The following is an 18073-nucleotide window of genomic DNA, read 5'->3' on the forward strand; positions in this document are numbered from 1 at the left end:
AGACGTCCATCTGCTTCTTCTGCATCCACTTCTTCATGATTGTTTCTGACCAACAAAAAACAAATTTTGATGGTGCTGTTGAGAGCTTCTGAGAACCAGTCTTTATGGATCTTTTCACTTTGCTTACTCCTTTTGGAAAGCGACTAGCTTTGGTGGGGGGGGGGGAGGACACAAACTTTTAGTAGACAGGTTGGTCCCCAGTCTTATCTGAACTGGGTATTTTGTTCAGTTCTAGATTATCACTGTTCCTTATCCCTGTGGACCTCTCTCATGAGAGGATGCTACAATAAAAATTCAATCATTCTTGCTTCTTGGAGTCATAGATTAGATTCCTCTACAATTTTCGGGAAAGGATTTTTATTCTCATTTCCATGGTCTACAGGACTGATGTATACATACCCACCAATTCCCTTAATACCAAGAATTTTAAGAAAGATGAAACAGGGCTGCAAAGATAATTGCTTCAGTTTGGCCCTGGCAATTTTGGTTTCCAGACCTCTTAAGACTATCAATTTGACCCCCAATATTTGTATCTCTAATTCTGAATATGATTTCTCAAGATGAAGTTAGGATCCTTCCTCCAGGCTATCTATCATCCTTGCATTTTACAGTGACCATATGGAAATGGAAAGGACTTGCTCTAGGGTCATCCAAAATATTTTGACCTCAGAAAAGATTCAGCGAGATTTGGTTATAATGCTAAATAGAAGAGATTTTTCCTCTGGGCTGAAGATCACCATATTTCACCATTTTGAGCAGACGTCATTTTATTTCAGATTACCTACTCTCCCTGAAGTCAACAGCTTTCACAGAACTAACTGAGATGGTTCACCTGACTGCTACATCTGCTTTCCATCCACATATTGAGAATTATACTGAATTTTCACACCCCATGGTGGCTAGGTGTTCAATGGATTTAACACAGGTGTCCCCTCCAATTAAACTATGTCTGTGCTGTGAGCTAGGGGTGTGATTCCCCCGCTCATGAGCACGTTTGCACTGACTCAGGATAGCACAAATATAAATAACAGTCTAGCAATGGAAGCATGGATAGCAGTAGTGGAGTCATGGATTACCTATGCTGAGTACAAACCTGCCTGAAACCCCTGGGTACGTACCCGGCATTTATAACGCATGCTTCCAATGCTGCTACCCATGCTGCTATGGCTACACTGCTATTTATACTAATGCTAGCTTGATGAGGGCTAGTACAAGTATGTATCGTGAGCAGGGAAATCACACTCCTGCATAGTGTAGATATAGCCTTAGAGAACCTCATCCCTCGTGGTATTTGTATATAGTAGCAGTGAGTCACATGGTTCCATCCTGTGAACGATTAGCAACATGTTCACGTCAACATCCTTCCATGAGAACCTCATTTCTAGTTGCCATTGCATCAGTGCAGAGAATGGGAGAGCATCAACCCTTGATAGCAGGCCCACCAGATGCTGATTTTCATAGAGAGAAAATCTCTAAGGACTCAACCTAGTTTATGCCAAAAGTTGTATCAGTTTTTCGTAATAATCAGACTGTTAATTTAGCTATTTTCATTTAAAAATCTCATGCTCATAGCATGTAAAAGAAATGACACTCTTTACATGTATTACGATCCTTATCCATTAATTAACATAGAGCTAAACTATTTAGAATCTCATCTAGACTACTCATAGTCTAAAATACTGAGAGGGTAAAAGGGAAGACTATTTCTTCCTTAAGAATAGCTAAATCGATCTCTGATTGTATCAGATATTATCTGGTTGCTAAACAAGATCTTCCTGTTCAGATCAAGGCTGACTCTACTAGAGCTCATGCTGCTTGGACAACTTCTTTTAGGAATGTTCTAATTCTTGAAATACATATAGAAGCTGATTGACACTCAATTCGAATGCTTACAGAGCATTATGCCATAGGGGAGGCTGCCAAAGCAGATGTTAGCTTTGGCAAAGTAGTTATTTAATCATTATTCTCTTGGGACTCCAATATCCCACCTCCATTGAGGTCTCTGCTTGGGACACATCAGGAGTGTAATACGCATAGATAATTACTTGAAGAAAAAGAGGTTACTTACCTTGCAATAACTCGTGTTCTTCGAGATGTGTTGTTTATATGCATTCCACAGTTTGCCTTCTATCATATCATATTGAAGGCTATACTCATTGGATGTTTATTTAATGAAGGAGCTGATATTCATTTGCCCCACTCCACCCTTTTATGCCCTCAGGAGGAAGGGGCACAAGGACAGGTAGGATACAAGTGTGAACCAGTGGGCATTGCTAATCAAAACATTCCGATCTCTGGCACTGGGGGCACATTCATGCCAGGAGTACAATACATATAGACAACGTATCTCAAAGACCATCAACTTCTGTATGATAAGTAACTTCTTTGTTTTGTACATATACCCTGCGTTGTGACAGAGAACAATTTGGAAGCATAAAAAGATAAATTAAAAAATCTGAAATTACATGTGCAGTTTCTGAAAATGGTCATGAAATGGCTAGCATTCCAATAAGAGAGTTATGAGGTGCTACATATAACGAATGGGTAAGATAATTGTCTAGGTTTTAGAAAAATAAATCCTGATCTGTCAGTAATCCAAATATGGCTTTGACATTGTTGAATAGAGATCAGATATTCATTTATATATGTATGCATCTTCACTTAATATAATGCTAACGCTTTTCCAAATTTCCTAATTAAGTGAATGAGCTTCGATTATTAGCTGCTCATTCGCCACACTGGAGAATGTTTGTCTGTAGAGTCTGGTGTCCTAATACGTTAATTAAATAGCAAAATCCATATTTCCGTAAATAGCTAACACTTTTCCAGTGTGGCTTTTGTTATGAAGGGATAAGACATTTAAATGGTCAAGTGAAAAAAGGTAGAGGTTGGAGCTAATTTGTTATCCCTCTTCATTTGCTATTTAGGGCTCCTGTGTCTGGGTTGAGGAACCTTTAGACACAACAATCACAGTATCCATAATGTAATCTGCGTCAAGTTGAGCATTTCAATAGCTAACACTCTCTTAATGTGGCAGCATTTTTAGATATTACATTATATACAGTGGAACTATTCTTTCTTAGCTTGAATTTTTATTATTTGAAATGATTTGGATCAGATATGTAGATGCCAGTGAATTTGAGACTTCAGCATTATGGGTTAACTTATCTTCCATTTCAATTATTTTAAATAAATACTTAAGCTATAAGTGCAGTTTTGTGAATTTAATTGACCTTTCAAAGATGAATGGAAAAATTATCTTTCCCTCTGCATAGTTCAGATGTTAACGCAGTCCTTTTTTCTTCATGAAATCAATTGTGGGCTAGGAGGGAGATCATTCCTGTGGGCTGGCTCAGTCATTTAGTTTTACCGTTGAGCTCTCCTATAAAATATGAACTATGGATTTTTTAATAATTAAAAAATAGAAATCAACATGATGTACATAAATTTAGAATAGTAGTCTTACTAAATATCAATGATTAAATGTAAGGGGGGGCAATTTCTGGGAGTCTTTTTCTTATATAAAGAGTTTTATATAAAATGTAAAATTAATTAGAAGGATGTCAGCTTTTCTGTAAGGCACTTTCTGTCAGGCATTTTTTTTTATTGCCTTTGTTTTCAACCATTGCAAAATTTCTGTGCCAGTTAGAAAGGTAGTTTCTAATTTCTATTGACTCTATTTTCACTATTTTTATGGAAAATGACAGATACCATAGGAATGTATAGTGCACACTGGGTCTTACAATACTAATATTTTCATTTTACTTCAAATATTTATTTTTTCAGTAAAAATCTGCCTGTACTGTGCATTTGGTTCTTGTGGCAGACAGTAATATATCAATAAAGTGGCAATGCATATATCGGAAAGTGAAATGTCTTATCACTTTTGTGCAAGTTGGTTTACTGACGTTTAACTAACTACTCTCTACAGTTTTGGAAGGTTTGTTATATTTTCCTTAAGTAACACTGACAAGTGCCATGGCACAGCACCATGCAGATATATCCGTGTTGCACATGAGCTGATTTTCATTTCCTAGTCATTCATTTAATTTATATTTGACTAATTTACATCCCTGTAATACTACTTTATCATCTGAGCAGCTGTCAAAATAATGTGGACTTATTTCATGACTAAAACCAGTAGCTTCAAAACATGAATGTTTCATTATTCATGAAAACTGTTGTCAATTCATTCTTCTCTCCCTCACCAGCAAGGTTATCCTTAGAGAACTAAAAAGGGGAAAAAAATCTGTTTCCCATGTGCAGTGTTGGCAGTGGATATTGTTTTACATAATGCAGTATCTTTATGCAAATATCTCATGAGTTATTAAAACCTTCTCCTCTCAGAAAATTGAATTGCTCATTCAAGGTAAAGTAGGTTAAAATGAAATTCTAGTTCCTTTTTTCAAAGCAGGTGTACATTTTTTTAAGTCCTGGGATTTGGGGATCTTGTTGGCTTCACATTTCAGATTTCCCCTGAACTGTGGTTACTGTTAAGGCCATGATTTCCTGTATAGCATAACTAGGCTTGGAAGGATTAAATTTTTGTTGTTAAATGTTGGTAAACATCAATATCGCCATACACACTCAAACCAATGAAAACATATTTCCATTGATGAAAGTTGAAATTTAAAGATTGGCAAAGTAAACAAAATGCTGCTTGTGAACTTAAGAGTTTGATTTAAGGATATTTACTTTGTATATTTTGATATATAATGTTAATATTTGTTTTAACTGTTATAAAACTTTATTTTTTTGAATCAGTGTGTCTACTGTCATTAGATAATTGACTGACCCACCCCATAATTTCCACAGCTGAGAAAATGTATATGGATACTAATAGAAAAAATTATTAAAAATTAAGATCAATATTATCAGTCAATTAAAAAAATAGAATTCTGCCAAGCCTAAGCATAACCTTGCAATCTGGGCCTTTCATGCAATAGCTTTTGACAAAAAATGAATAACTGCTCTACAGCCATTTGTTTCCTCTTCTTGTTTGTACTTAGGTACTAGTACGCCTTACAAAATGCTAACAGATTTTGAAAACAAAGAGGGACAGTAGTGCAGTGACTCTCACTGCAGATAGAAATGATAAATTAAGTAAGGATTCCAAATCTAGAATTAGAGAAAAACCTAGATATAGTAGAATGTGTCTTAGGCCATGTCTACACTATGAAAGTACTCCGATTTTACAGAAGTCGATTTTTGAGAACAGATTGTATAAAGTTGAGTGCATGCGTCCACACTAAGCACATTAATTCAGCGGTGTGTGTCCACAGTACCATGGCAAGCGTCGACATTCCGAGCGGTGCGCTGTGGGTAGCTATCCCATAGTTCTTGCAGTCCCCGCTGCCCATTGGAATTCTGGACTGAGCTCCCAATGCTTGATGGGGCCAAAAATTTGTCTTGGGTGGTTATGGGTAAATGTCGTCAGTCAACCCTCCCTCCCTCCCTCCGTGAAAGCAACAGCAAACAATCATTTTGCGCCCTTTTCCCTGGATTGCCCGAGCAGACGCCATACCACGGCAAGCATGGAGCCTGTTCAGCTCACCGCAGCAGTTATGACCATTGTAAATACCTTGCGCCTTATCGTGCAGTTTATGCAGAACCAGTACCTGAAAAACCAGGCGAGGAGGCAACGGCAGCGTGGTGATGAAGACATGAACACAGATTTCTCTAAAACCGTGTTTCCCCGCAATTTGGAGATCATGGTATTACTGGGGCAGGCTCATGCTGTGGAACGCCGATTCTGGGCCCGGGAAACAAGCACAGAGTGGTGGGACCGCATAGTGTTGCAGGTTTGGGATGATTCCCAGTGGCTGCAAAACTTTCGCATGCGTAAGGGCACTTTCATGGAACTTGTGACTTGCTTTCCCCTGCCCTGAAACGCAAGAATACCAGATGAGAGCAGCCCTCACAGTTCACAAGTGAATGGCAATAGCCCTGTGGAAGCTTGCAACGCCAGACAGCTACCGGTCAGTCGGTAATCAATTTGGAGTGGATAAATCTACTGTGAGGGTTGCTGTGATGCAAGTAGCCAACACAATCACTGAGCTGCTGCTACCAAAGGTAGTGACTCTGGGAAATGTGCAGTTCATAGTGGATGGCTTTGCTGCAATGGGATTCCCTAACTGTGATGGAGTTATAGACGGAACCCATATCCCTATCTTGGGACCGGACCACCAGGGAAGCAAGTACATAAACCGCAAGGGGTACTTTTCAATGGTACTGCAAGCACGGGTGGATCACAAGGGACGTTTCACCAACATCAACGTGGGATAGAAGTCATAGAGTCATAGAATATCAGGTTTGGAAAGGACCTCAGGAGGTCATCTAGTCCAACTGCCTGCTCAAAGCAGGACCAATCCCCAATTTTTGCCCCAGATCCCTAAATGTCCCCCTCAAGGATTGAACTCACAACCCTGGGTTTAGCAGGCCAATGCTCGAACCAATGAGCTATCCCTCCCCTCGGGATGGCTGGGAAAGTTTCATGATGCTCGCGTCTTCAGGAACTCTGGGTTGTTTAAATGGCTGCAGGAAGGGATTTACTTCCCAGACCAGAAAATAACTATTGGGGATGTTGAAATGCCTATAGTTATCCTTGGGGACCCAGCCTACCCCTTAATGCCCTGGCTCATGAAGCCGTGCACAGGCACCCTGGACAGTAGTAAGGAGCTGTTCAACTATAGACTGAGTAAGTGCAGAATGGTGGTAGAGTGTGCATTTGGATGTTTAAAGGGTCGCTGACGCAGTTTACTGACTTGCTCAGACCTCACTGAAACCAATATTCCCATTGTTATTGATGCTTGCTGTGTGCTCCACAATCTCTGTGAGAGTAAGGGGGAGACGTTTATGGTGGGGTGGGAGGTTGAGGCAAATCGCCTGGCCGCTGAATACGCGCAGCCAGACACCAGGGCGGTTAGAAGAACACAGCAGGAAGCGCTGCGCTTCAGAGAAGCTTTGAAAACCAGTTTCATGACTGTTGTTGTTGTCCAAAGTAGTGTCTTTTAATTCTTTATTAATTAATTTTCCATAGCAGTCTATTTCAGAAAGTGCTTCTTATTCATGATGCTTTGACAGGAAACCCGTTTTATTGGATCCAGGAAAACCCATTTCACACGACACTTAGAAAGGTGTAAATCCTTGTTTTTTATCTAATTTTTGTTTATAGTTTAATATCTGATTGTTTAGCACACACTATACTATAACAAACACATGGTGAGCCATGAAAACAAAATATTAAAGTAATTATTTTACTAATTATTTGTTTGTTTTACTATTACCATAAGATGTTACAAATGTTACTAGTAGTGCCTGAGATGCGTTGAGAGATGCTGAAGCTATGGACTTAATAAGTTTTGCTTACAAATGTATTAATGTACAAAATCTGCATGGCTGCATGGAAATTGGGTACTTTTGCAGTTATCTCATGTGCATGAGTAAATGTGTAGGTTTTGCATTTACAAAATGTGTAGGTTTATGTTAGGAAATTTGTGAGTGTGTGTGTGTGAGAAGTTACTTTTGGCATAGTTATATTAAACAGCATGTCTGCACCCTGGAGTTTCTTATTCATGTTATAAAGTGACTTGTTGGGGTGCTGGGGTCCTCATTTGTTCATCTATGTGCAGAGGCATGTCAGTGTTCAGTGGCAGTTTCATCAGGGGTGGGGAACCTTTTTCTATCAGGGACCACTGACCCACATAAAAAATCAGTTGTGGGCCACACACAGCCCTGGGGGGGGGGGGAAGGGTGGAAGCTCGGGGCTTCCCCTAGGATCCAGAGTGGGGCCAGAAATGAGGGGTTCAAGGTGCAGGAGGGGGCTCTGGGCTGGGGCAGGCGGTTGGGCTGTGGATGCCGGCTATGGCTTGGGGCTGGTGCCAGGGGTTTGGGATGCATGAGGGGGCTCTGGGCTGGGCCCAAGAGGTTTGGAGTGCAGGAGCAAGCTCGGGGCTGGGGTGGGGGTTGAGATGTGGGGGGTGGTTTGGGTTCTGGGAGGGATTTAGGGTACAGGACGGGGATCAGGGCTGAGGTAGAGGGTTGGGGTCCAGGCTCTCGGAGGAGGCTTGGGTTTGGGATGCGGGAGGGGGTTCTGACCTGGGGCAGATGTTTGGGGGTGCAGGTGGGGATGCGGGGTCTGGGAGGGAGTTAGGGTATAGGAGGGGGTTCTGGCCTAGGGCAGGGGGTTTGGGGTGTGGGCTCTGGCCAGGCGGCACTTACCTGATGTGGTTCCTGGTCAGTGGCACAGCGGGGCTAAGGCAAGCTCCTTGCCTGTCAGGGCTCTGCACTGTTCCCAGAAGCGGCCGCCATGTCCGGCCCCTTAGGTGGAGGGGTCAGGGGGCTCTGCGCAGTGTGTACTGCCCGTGCCTGCAGGTGACACCCCCGTAGCTCCATTGGCCGGGAACCACGGCCAATGGGAGCTGCAGAGCCAGCGCTGGGGGCAGGGGCAGCGCATGGAGCTTCCCTGATTGCCCCTGCTCTTAGGGGCTGCAGGAACATGCTGGTTGCTTCTGGGAGCTGCATGGAGCCTACTGAACTTTTAATGGCCTGGCAACCATAGCTTCCCCCCCGCAGTGGGGTGAGGCAGTGCTCATGGCTCCAGCCCTGCAGGGGGGCACCGAGGCTTGGGGCTTCTGGCCCGTGGCACAGAGAATTGCCACAGGCTAGATGAAATGAAGCAGTGGCCATAGTTCCCCACCACTGTTTTAAGTTATGAGTTTCATAAGTAAAATTTTTGAAGGAAACAAAAGTTAGAAATTTCCTTTGCACAATTTGTAAACGTGTCAAAATTAATTTCAGGGACAAATGTTTACATTCCTACAATTTTTTTTTCTTGTTTTGGTTTTCTTTTACATTTACTTTGATGCTACATGTGGTTGAGTTGCTAAAATGTAATTTATAATGTTTTCTTACTAGCGTACTCATATTTTAAGCAGGTTGGATTTGTTTAAATCAAAGTGTTGTAAATCACCAATTTTAATTATGATTTAAATAAGCTACAAGAAACCTTGATTTAAATAATTTTTTTAAACTTTTTTTTTTTGCATGTGCACATTTTAGTTATTCTCCTAAGAAAGATTGAGTCTCATGGTTGAAAACCATTAAAGCATGTTGATTTGCTACTAAATATAGCCTTTACATTAAATTTGGTGCTTCCTTTTGCTAACCGGGAGGATACACTATGTCTATACATTTTTATTTAAGCAGTTATATGGCTTAACTTTCATTTATTCATGGTCTTAATTTTTACATTTTTAGTATGTTAGAAAATGAATAACACATTTCTTATTTACTAAAATTTTTTTTTTTACTGGTGATTTGTGTCAAGCTCTATTTGGATGGAAATTCAGTGAAAAAACACAAAACAGTATTTTAATTTTTTGAATTAAATAATATAACCTTAATATGTTGAATACCTAGAAGAAAACATTTATCACAACATATGTTTCATTTAAAGCTAACTGATTTATTAAACAAGCAAGTATTATCTATAGTTAGTGGATTGAACTGTTTGTGTGGTTGCCATGTATTTCAAGATTTTAGAATTAGTAGATCTCATCCTCTCTCATTTTTGATTCAGAGACTGAAAGAGGAAAACAAGATTTCCTGGGTTTTCAACTCAAACTTGGTTTCTTAACTTTGAATTAAGTCATTGAACTGAACTGAAATAAGTTAAAAAACTGAAATGAAGAAAATATTATTTCTGCTGAACTAAGTTTTAGGGGTGTAACTGTTTGTCCAAATATTGTTATTGCATCCTATGTATCTTCATCACTTTGGAAAAGTAAGTCCTGCTGGTAGGTTTTCTGGTGGCAGGTTTGTTGAGCTTTTGAGGAGCCCCAGTGAAGTGATCAGGTTTCAGGGATGAAGGAATACCCAGTATTTTCTTAAGTTACCAATATGGATCTTTGATCATAACTTGCTTTCAATATTCTGTACCATAAATCATAATATTAATGCATCATTGTGATCCAGATTACTCTGACTGAAGCAATATATAATACCTTTTTGTTTGGTTTGGTAAAGGTCTGTGAAATGGTCTGCGGGAGACATTCCCACAAAATTGCTGTATTGACAATTCTTTTCTTTTCTTCCTTTTTTTTCATCTCAGTATGGCTATCCAGGTTGACAAGTTTAATTTTGAGAGTTTGCCAGATTCCCCTGGTGAAAGGATACAGTTTGCAAACCCAAAGCAACTGGAAGAAGAGAGACAGCAGGCAAAAGGGCTGGAGATCAACAGCAAGTTAGACGTTTGCTGGAAAATTATATCCTTTAACACATGCTTGATTTATATCTATATCAGCCTTATGACCCATTTTATTTTATAATTTATATCACCATTTAATGAGGTTACTGAAACGGAAAACAACTAGAACTTAACATAATTATAGACTTCTTAAAATTAATTACACTACATTTTATTTAGATTTTTCACGATGTTCAGGTCTTAATATAATGGTTGTCTTAATCTGAGTCATATGGGCATGCTGCAAATCCTGTCTATTTTCCCAACTTTTGGGGAAAGCAGAAGAGCAGTGAAGGTTGGTGTTATATAAAATTAGATTAGTTCTCTCCAAAAGCAAAGTCTGCAAAGTGGTAATGAAATCATGATTTAGCCTTAAAAATGCTGAGAATATTTTTTAAAGTTATGCTTAGAATAATAGAAATGTAGGACTGGAAAGGACCTTGAGAATTCATCAAATCCAGGCCCAGGCACTCAGGCAATCTAGACCATCCCTGATAGCTGTTCATCCAACCTGCTTTTAAAATCCTCTAATGATAGGGAGTGCTCCCTGGAAGCCTTTTTCCAGAACTTAATTACAGTTTTTTTCCTAAAATCTAACCTAAATCTCAACTACTGCAGATTAGGCCCATTACTTTTTTGTCCTACCTTCAGTAGACATGGCGAACAATTATTCACTGTTCTCTTTATAACAACCCTTAACATATTTGAAGGCTGATTTCAGGTACTCCCCCTCAGTCGTCTTTTCTCAAGGTTAAATTTGCCCAGTTTTTCTAACCTTTCCTCATTAGTCAGGTTTTCTAAACCTTTTATCATTTTTGTGGCTCTCCTCTGGAATCTCTAAAATTTTTCCACATCTTTCCAAAAGCGTGGCCCTAGAACTGGACACTTCCACTATAACCTACAGATCCTTTTCAGCAATATTACCGCCGAACCAGTTTTCCCCATTTTGCAGTTGTGCATTTGATTTTTCCTTCCTAAATGAAGTATTTTGCACTTGACTTTATTGCACATCTCTCCCTCCCCAACCCTTCTTGGAGTGGTCTGTTTCATTATAGACTTATTTTGTTCTGGGGCTTTGGCCCTTTAAGGTTCCCTAATAATATGCAAAAAGAAAAGGAGTACTTGTGGCACCTTAGAGACTAACAAATTTATTTGAGCATAAGCTTTCGTGAGATACAGATGATTATAATAATAATACGATAATAATAATACATTACACATATATAGTGCCTTCCATCCAGAGATTTCAGATGCTTTGTCATCACTAATTATTGAAAATGCACAGAACTGCTGTGACATGGGTTCGCAATATTATATATTTCTAATGATGAGTAAGCTGAACCACAGTAAATTGAAAATGACTTGCCATAAGAAGTCAGAGGCATAGCTAGAAATAGATACCAAGAGTCTTTATGTGAAGTTCCATGTCTTGCTCATTCGACAACATTTCAAAAACAATCCTTGCTATGAAAAATTTCTGTTCAACCAAATCTCTCATATCATATTGCTAATAGATTCAACCTTCTGGCAGCTATTAAAATATTTAAACACTTCCTGATAACATGGATGAGAGTCTTGCACTGGAATTGGGTGACATGCTGTAATAATCCTAGTGCCCTCATCTTTTTGATTGTTATTGAGCAGCAGTATTAAAGTACATATTGCATACTGCATTCTTTGTTTAATTGCAAAAATATATCAAATAATTTTCTGATCGGCAGTTGTTTGACCTGTCTAGGTGAGGGACAAGTGAGGGACTAATGTCCCATTTGCACTTCCCTCCTGTAGTGATGTGAGACTCACCTCTACGTCGCCTCCTGCTGGTCGTCCAGGCAATTATCTCACCAGCCTCCAGAGCGCCTGTTGCTGGCACCTCTGTGCGCCTTTCCCTTGGGTGCTGCCCCCTGGCAGTACCCCCACAGTCTCTGGGTGTCCCCTCCCAGGGGAACCCCCAACCCCCTATCCCCACCTCGCCTCGTATATGGCTACTGCAGGTCACCATCTAGCCCCCGCTCACTGGGGCAGACTGCAGTATATAAGCCATTCGTCATTGGCAAAAGGGGGGTTTCGACCTGCTGCCTTTGCCTATCCTGGGCTGCAGCCTCTGCAACCCCAGTACCTGTCCTGGCCTTTATCAAGACCTGCAGCCTGGGGGTTCTCCAGGCTGGAGCTCCCCAGCTCCTCTAGCCTTTCCTCAGCCCTGCTCCACTCTAGATACCTTTCTCGGCTCCCAGGCAACCAGGCCCTTCTCCCTCAAGAGCTAGAGGGAGAGTCCTCTCAGCTCCTGGTTTCACTGGCTTTTTATAGGCCCAGCTGCGGTCTGAATGGGGCATGGCCGCAGCTGTGGCTGTTTCCCCAATCAGCCAAGGCTTGCTGCTTTCCCCAGCAGCAGCTGTCTCACAGCCTCAGCCCCCTCCCAGGGCTGGTTTCAAGCCCTTCAGGGCACGAGCGAGTGACCACCCCGCTACACTTCCCCACCAGAACTAAAAAAAACAAAGACACAGTTGTCTGAATATTCACCTCTGAAAGAGGTGATGTGACCTGCATCTGAATCAGGCACTGATAGTGATAGACGGGACTCTGAATTCACGTGGAGCACCCCTCCAGCAGATTTTTACTCAAAGCACAAGTTGGGTCACAGACATCACACTTCATCTTCTTAGTCAAATTCAAAGCATTCCAAATGTTCCTCTACGGCTCAGTCTCCTTCAAGAAAATCTTCCTCTAAATCTTTGGTATAGGTTTGAAGTCTCACAAATCTAAATACTCAGTGGCCCTGTCTGAGATGGCACTGTTGGGGCCATGAAGATTGGTGTTGTCACCTCTGCCAGCTCCTCCTTCCTCTCCTCAGCTGATTCCGTGTGCTTCAGCACTAATACGCTTCTACTCTGCATGCCTTCTTGTTGGCAAAAGATCTTTTTTGTCTTTCCCCACCTGACTCTCCTTTGATGCAGCCCTGTGCATTGTTTACTCCATTGACACACCCAGCACTGTCGACCCACTCTGTTACACTAGCACCAGTGACACACGGGCACTGACAACACACACTCTGGTTATGTCTTCACTGTTGTCACTGACTTCATCACCTTTCTGACTACCCTAGCCATTGCCTGTTCTTAAGCTTTGTTGATCTCCAGTGCGAAGACCACCTAGGACCCCACTGAGAACTGCTCCTCCCTATTCTGAAGAAGTTTGTTTCTTCTTCAGACTCTGAAAGGGAAGAGCCTGTTTCTCTTTCCAGGTCTTCCAATACTTGATGTAAAGATCAGGATTGGGTTCCCTACAGGGAGACTCCAACTTAGGGTGCCCCATGGAGGACTCCATCTATGCCATACCCTCCATAGCCTTATTGGTCTTGGGCAGACCACAGAGAGTCTAGAACTGTGTTTCTTTCACTTTCTAGGAGGAAGTCTCCTTCTTCTTTATTGCAGGAGTTATCTTCTCAGCATCCTGCTACAATTCCTCAATTTGCTGTGCTGGACCCAATGGAGGACAGAGAATTATTGGAGGAGTCATTAGACATTCCTCTCCACATTTCTTCAACATATGAAGTGGTTATTCTGGAGTCAACACCTCTCCCAGAGAAGACTTCAAAGTTTTCCAGGATCTCATAGGGAGGGTGGCTACCTCTTTAGGGGTCCAGGCGAAGATTGTATAGAGTCCACACATCCTTCTGGATATTTTACACACTCATACTCCAGGAAGGGTTGCCCTTCCTGTGAGTGAAGACTTACTAGACCTAGCAAAGGTTTCAGAGTAGCAGCCATGTTAGTCTGTATCCACAAAAAGAAAAGGAGGACTTGTGGCACCTTAGAGACTAACAAGTTTATTTGAGCATAAGCTTTCGTGAGTTACAGCTCACTTCATCGAATGCATTCAGTGGAAAATACAGTGGGGAGATTTATATACACAGAGAACATGAAACAATGGGTGTTACCATACAGACTGTAACGAGTGATCAGGTAAGGTGAGCTATTACCAGCAGGAGAGCGGGGGCGGTGGGAAAAAACCTTTTGTAGTGATAATCAAGGTGGGCCATTTCCAGCAGTTGACAAGAACATCTGAGGAACAGCGGGGGGAGGAAGGGGTGCAATAAACATGGGGAAATAGTTTTACTTTGTGTAATTACCCAACCATTCACAGTCTTTATTCAAGCCTAAGTTAATTGTATCCAGTTTGCAAATTAATTCCAATTCAGCAGTCTCTCGTTGGAGTCTGCTTTTGAAGTTTTTTTGTTGAAGAATTGCCACTTTTAGGTCTGTAATCGAGTGACCAAAGAGATTGAAGTGTTCTCCGACTGGTTTTTGAATGTTATAATTCTTGACATCTGATTTGTGTCCATTTATTCTTTTACATAGAGACTGTCCAGTTTGGCCAATGTACATGGCAGAGGGGCATTGCTGGCACATGATGGCAAATATCACATTGGTAGATGTGCAGATGAATGAGCCTCTGATAGTGTGGCTGATGTGATTAGGCCCTATAATGGTGTCTCCTGAATAGATATGTGGACACAGTTGGCAACGGGCTTTGTTGCAAGGATAGGTTCCTGGGTTAGTGGTTCTGTTGTGTGGTGTGTGGTTGCTGGTGAGTATTTGCTCCAGGTTGGGGGGCTGTCTGTAAGCAAGGACTGGCCTATCTCCCAAGATCTGTGAGAGTGATGGGTCATCCTTCAGGATAGGTTTTAGATCCTTGATGATGCATTGGAGAGGTTTTAGTTGGGGGCTGAAGGTGATGGCTAGTGGCGTTCTGTTATTTTCTTTGTTGGGCCTGTCCTGTAGTAACTAACTTCTGGGTACTCTTCTGGCTCTGTCAGTCTGTTTCTTCTCTTCAGCAGGTGGGTATTGTAGTTGTAAGAATGCTTGATAGAGATCTTATAGGTGTTTGTCTGAGGGGTTGGAGCAAATGCAGTTGTATCGTAGAGCTTGGCTGTAGACAATGGCTCGTGTGGTGTGGTCAGGGTGAAAGCTGGAAGCATGTCAGTAGGTATCGCGGTCAGTAGGTTTCCGGTATAGGGTGGTGTTTATGTGACCATCACTTCTTATCACCTAGTGTCCAGGAAGTGGATGTCTTGTGTTGACTGGTCCAGGCTGAGGTTGATGGTGGGATGGAAATTGTTGCAAAGGTTCTCTGGCAGACCCTGTCTTATATACCTTGTAAGGATAAGAACGTGGACTCATGATATCAAGACTTTGGTGATTTCTTTAACCTCCCAGTTCCTTATTCTTTGCTGATCACAGCCACTAATAAACGGTGTCGTCAATCCCAATCTAAAGCCACTCCAAAGGGTAAGGAATGTAATAGATTAGATTTATATGATTTGTAAGAATTTTTGCACTTCCACATTTGAAATAAGGGTTGCCAGTTATCAGTTTTAATCTAAAAATAATTTTATTATTTCTCTATCATTTCCAAGTTTGCTGACAAGTTGCCAGAGCAGTATAGGGACCAGTTTCTATCTTTGGTTTCTGAGGGTCAATCTGCAGCTTGTACATGTCTTCAGGCAGCCATAGATGCTGCTGACACTGCCTTACCACTGCAGTCTTTGTGAAACATTAGTCCTGGTTGCAAGTTTCTGACATTCCAAAGAAGTTGCAGCGTACAATAGAAGATTTATCTTTTGAGAAGTCTAAGTTGTTTTCTGCCAAAACAGTCGATGCTGTGTGTGCACTGAAAAACTCTAATGCAACACTTCACTCACTAGGAGTTTACACTCCAGCTATGAAAACTGTTTAGCCCATAAGCTTATTCCATACCCTCTTTCTATCAGAGGCCTCAGTATGCTTCTAAGAGAAGGTTAACACTCCTCCATGTCACCAGCCATCTTTGGCTGTGACAGGCTGTTCTGACCTCGAACACAACTGCAGCCTCAAAGCATTTATTTTTACTTCTCAGTCGATGACAGCGCTCTGATTATATCTCCTCCCTTTGGATCATGTCTTTCCCTTTATTATGCTTTGGAAAACATCACATAGGCCAAGTGGGTACTTAGCACAGTAAAAGAGGGATATGTTATCCAAGGCATCTCCTTCCCGTTCCCCATCCCTTTTCAGGGACCCTTCTCATGAGAATTATGCTGTCTTCCAGAATGAAGAGCTACAGAAGAAAATCCTTACCAGCATAGAGGAAAAGTCTTCTATTCCCAGTACTTACTGGTCCCAAAAAAATCTGGTGGCCTCTGCCCCATTCTAGCTCTATAAAAGCTGAACTACTTTATCAAGAAAATCAAGTTCAGAATGGTTATCCTCTCTTCTTTTATCCCTTCCCTAGAGATTGGTATGCTGACCTCGATTTATGAGACTCATGCTTACACTTGGCAATGAATCTTTGCCACATGATTTATCTTCAGTTTATGGTGCGCTCCATCCTGTACCACTACATGGTACTTCCGTTCAGTTTATCAGTCCCAGTGGTCTGCACCACATGCATAGCTGTAGTAGCAGCCCACCTTGGTTGCTTGGACTTTCAGATTTTTCCTTATCTGGACGATAGTCTAGTTTATGCACCATCAAGCAACCAGGTCCAACACATCATCCTAGTCATCAGACTTTTCCTCCCATCTAGGCCTGAAATTAAATTTGGACAAGTCATCATTACAACTGACGGGGGGTGGAAAGGGGTCGGGGCAGTCAGGAGACAGGGAGCAAGGGGGGGGTCCTGGGGGAGTGGTCAAATGCCCGACAGAAGTTTAAAAATAGTACATCAACACTATTACGTTTTTAGCCAAACTTGTAATATCATTTAAAATATATGTATCAAGTTAATTTGACAAGCCATTGACATTAATCATATTACCCTCTTTTAATGCTTTATTAATCAAGTCCTGAATAAGCTGTTAAATTATTATGCCCAGGCTCAGTGTTAGGAAGACAGGCCTATAGTTACTCAGGTCATCCTGTTTACCTTTTAAATACATTGGCACAATAGCTTTCGTCCAGTCTTCTGGAACTTCTCTAGTGTTCCGAGAGTTACTGAAAATCAGCATTAATGGTCCAGCAATCTACTTGGCTAGCTCTTTTAAAAAACTTGGATGCAGAGTTCCTGTTTAATAAATGTTTAGCTTTAGTCACTGCTGTTTAACATCCTCCTGAGTTACTGTTTGAATGGAAAGTGCGGTATCATTATCATAAAAAGAAAAGGAGTACTTGTGGCACCTTAGAGACTAACCAATTTATTTGAGCATGAGCTTTCGTGAGCTACAGCTCACTTCATCAGTGAGCTGTAGCTCACGAAAGCTCATGCTCAAATAAATTGGTTAGTCTCTAAGGTGCCACAAGTACTCCTTTTCTTTTTGCGAATACAGACTAACACGGCTGTTCCTCTGAAACCTATCATTATCATATGATCTGACTACATCATCTGGCTTTTTCCCAAATACAGAACAGAAATATTTATTGAACACTTCTGCCTTTTCTGCATTATCATGGACAGTTCTACCATTTCCATCTAATAATGGAGCAATACTACTGTTAGGAATCCTTTTGCACCTAAATACTTGAAACACTCCTTGTTATTGTTCTTATCACTGCTGGACATATTTTTCTCCTGGTGCATTTTTGCTTCAGTTATCAATTTTCTACAGTTCCTAGCTTCTGTTTTGTATTCATTACTAATCAACTTGCCCTTTTTTCCATTTGTTACATATGTTACATACATTTTTTTATAACTGCTTTCACTTTTATAATATCTTTCTCCTCAGTCTAGACCAGGGTGGGCAAACTTTTTGACCCGAGGGCCACGTCGGGGTTGCAAAACTGTACGGAGGGTGGGCTAGGAAAGGCTGTGCCTCCCCAAACAGTCTGCCCCTGCACCCTGACTGCCCCCCTC

General features: G+C 41.4%; 1 protein-coding gene across 3 annotated transcripts in view; it reads left to right on the plus strand.

The window, feature by feature from the left end:
* Window positions 1–18073, plus strand: part of TRAPPC9 (trafficking protein particle complex subunit 9) — an 811376-nt gene that overhangs the window by 425907 nt on the left and 367396 nt on the right. For all 3 annotated transcript variants that reach the window (XM_075124917.1, XM_048841736.2, XM_048841734.2), the window contains exon 20: window positions 10112–10265. In XM_075124917.1, coding sequence (XP_074981018.1) covers window positions 10112–10265 — 154 coding nt within the window. The remainder of the gene's footprint in view (window positions 1–10111; window positions 10266–18073) is intronic.

This window comes from Caretta caretta, chromosome 2, assembly GCF_965140235.1.
Source record: "Caretta caretta isolate rCarCar2 chromosome 2, rCarCar1.hap1, whole genome shotgun sequence".
Taxonomy (NCBI): Eukaryota; Metazoa; Chordata; order Testudines; family Cheloniidae; genus Caretta; species Caretta caretta.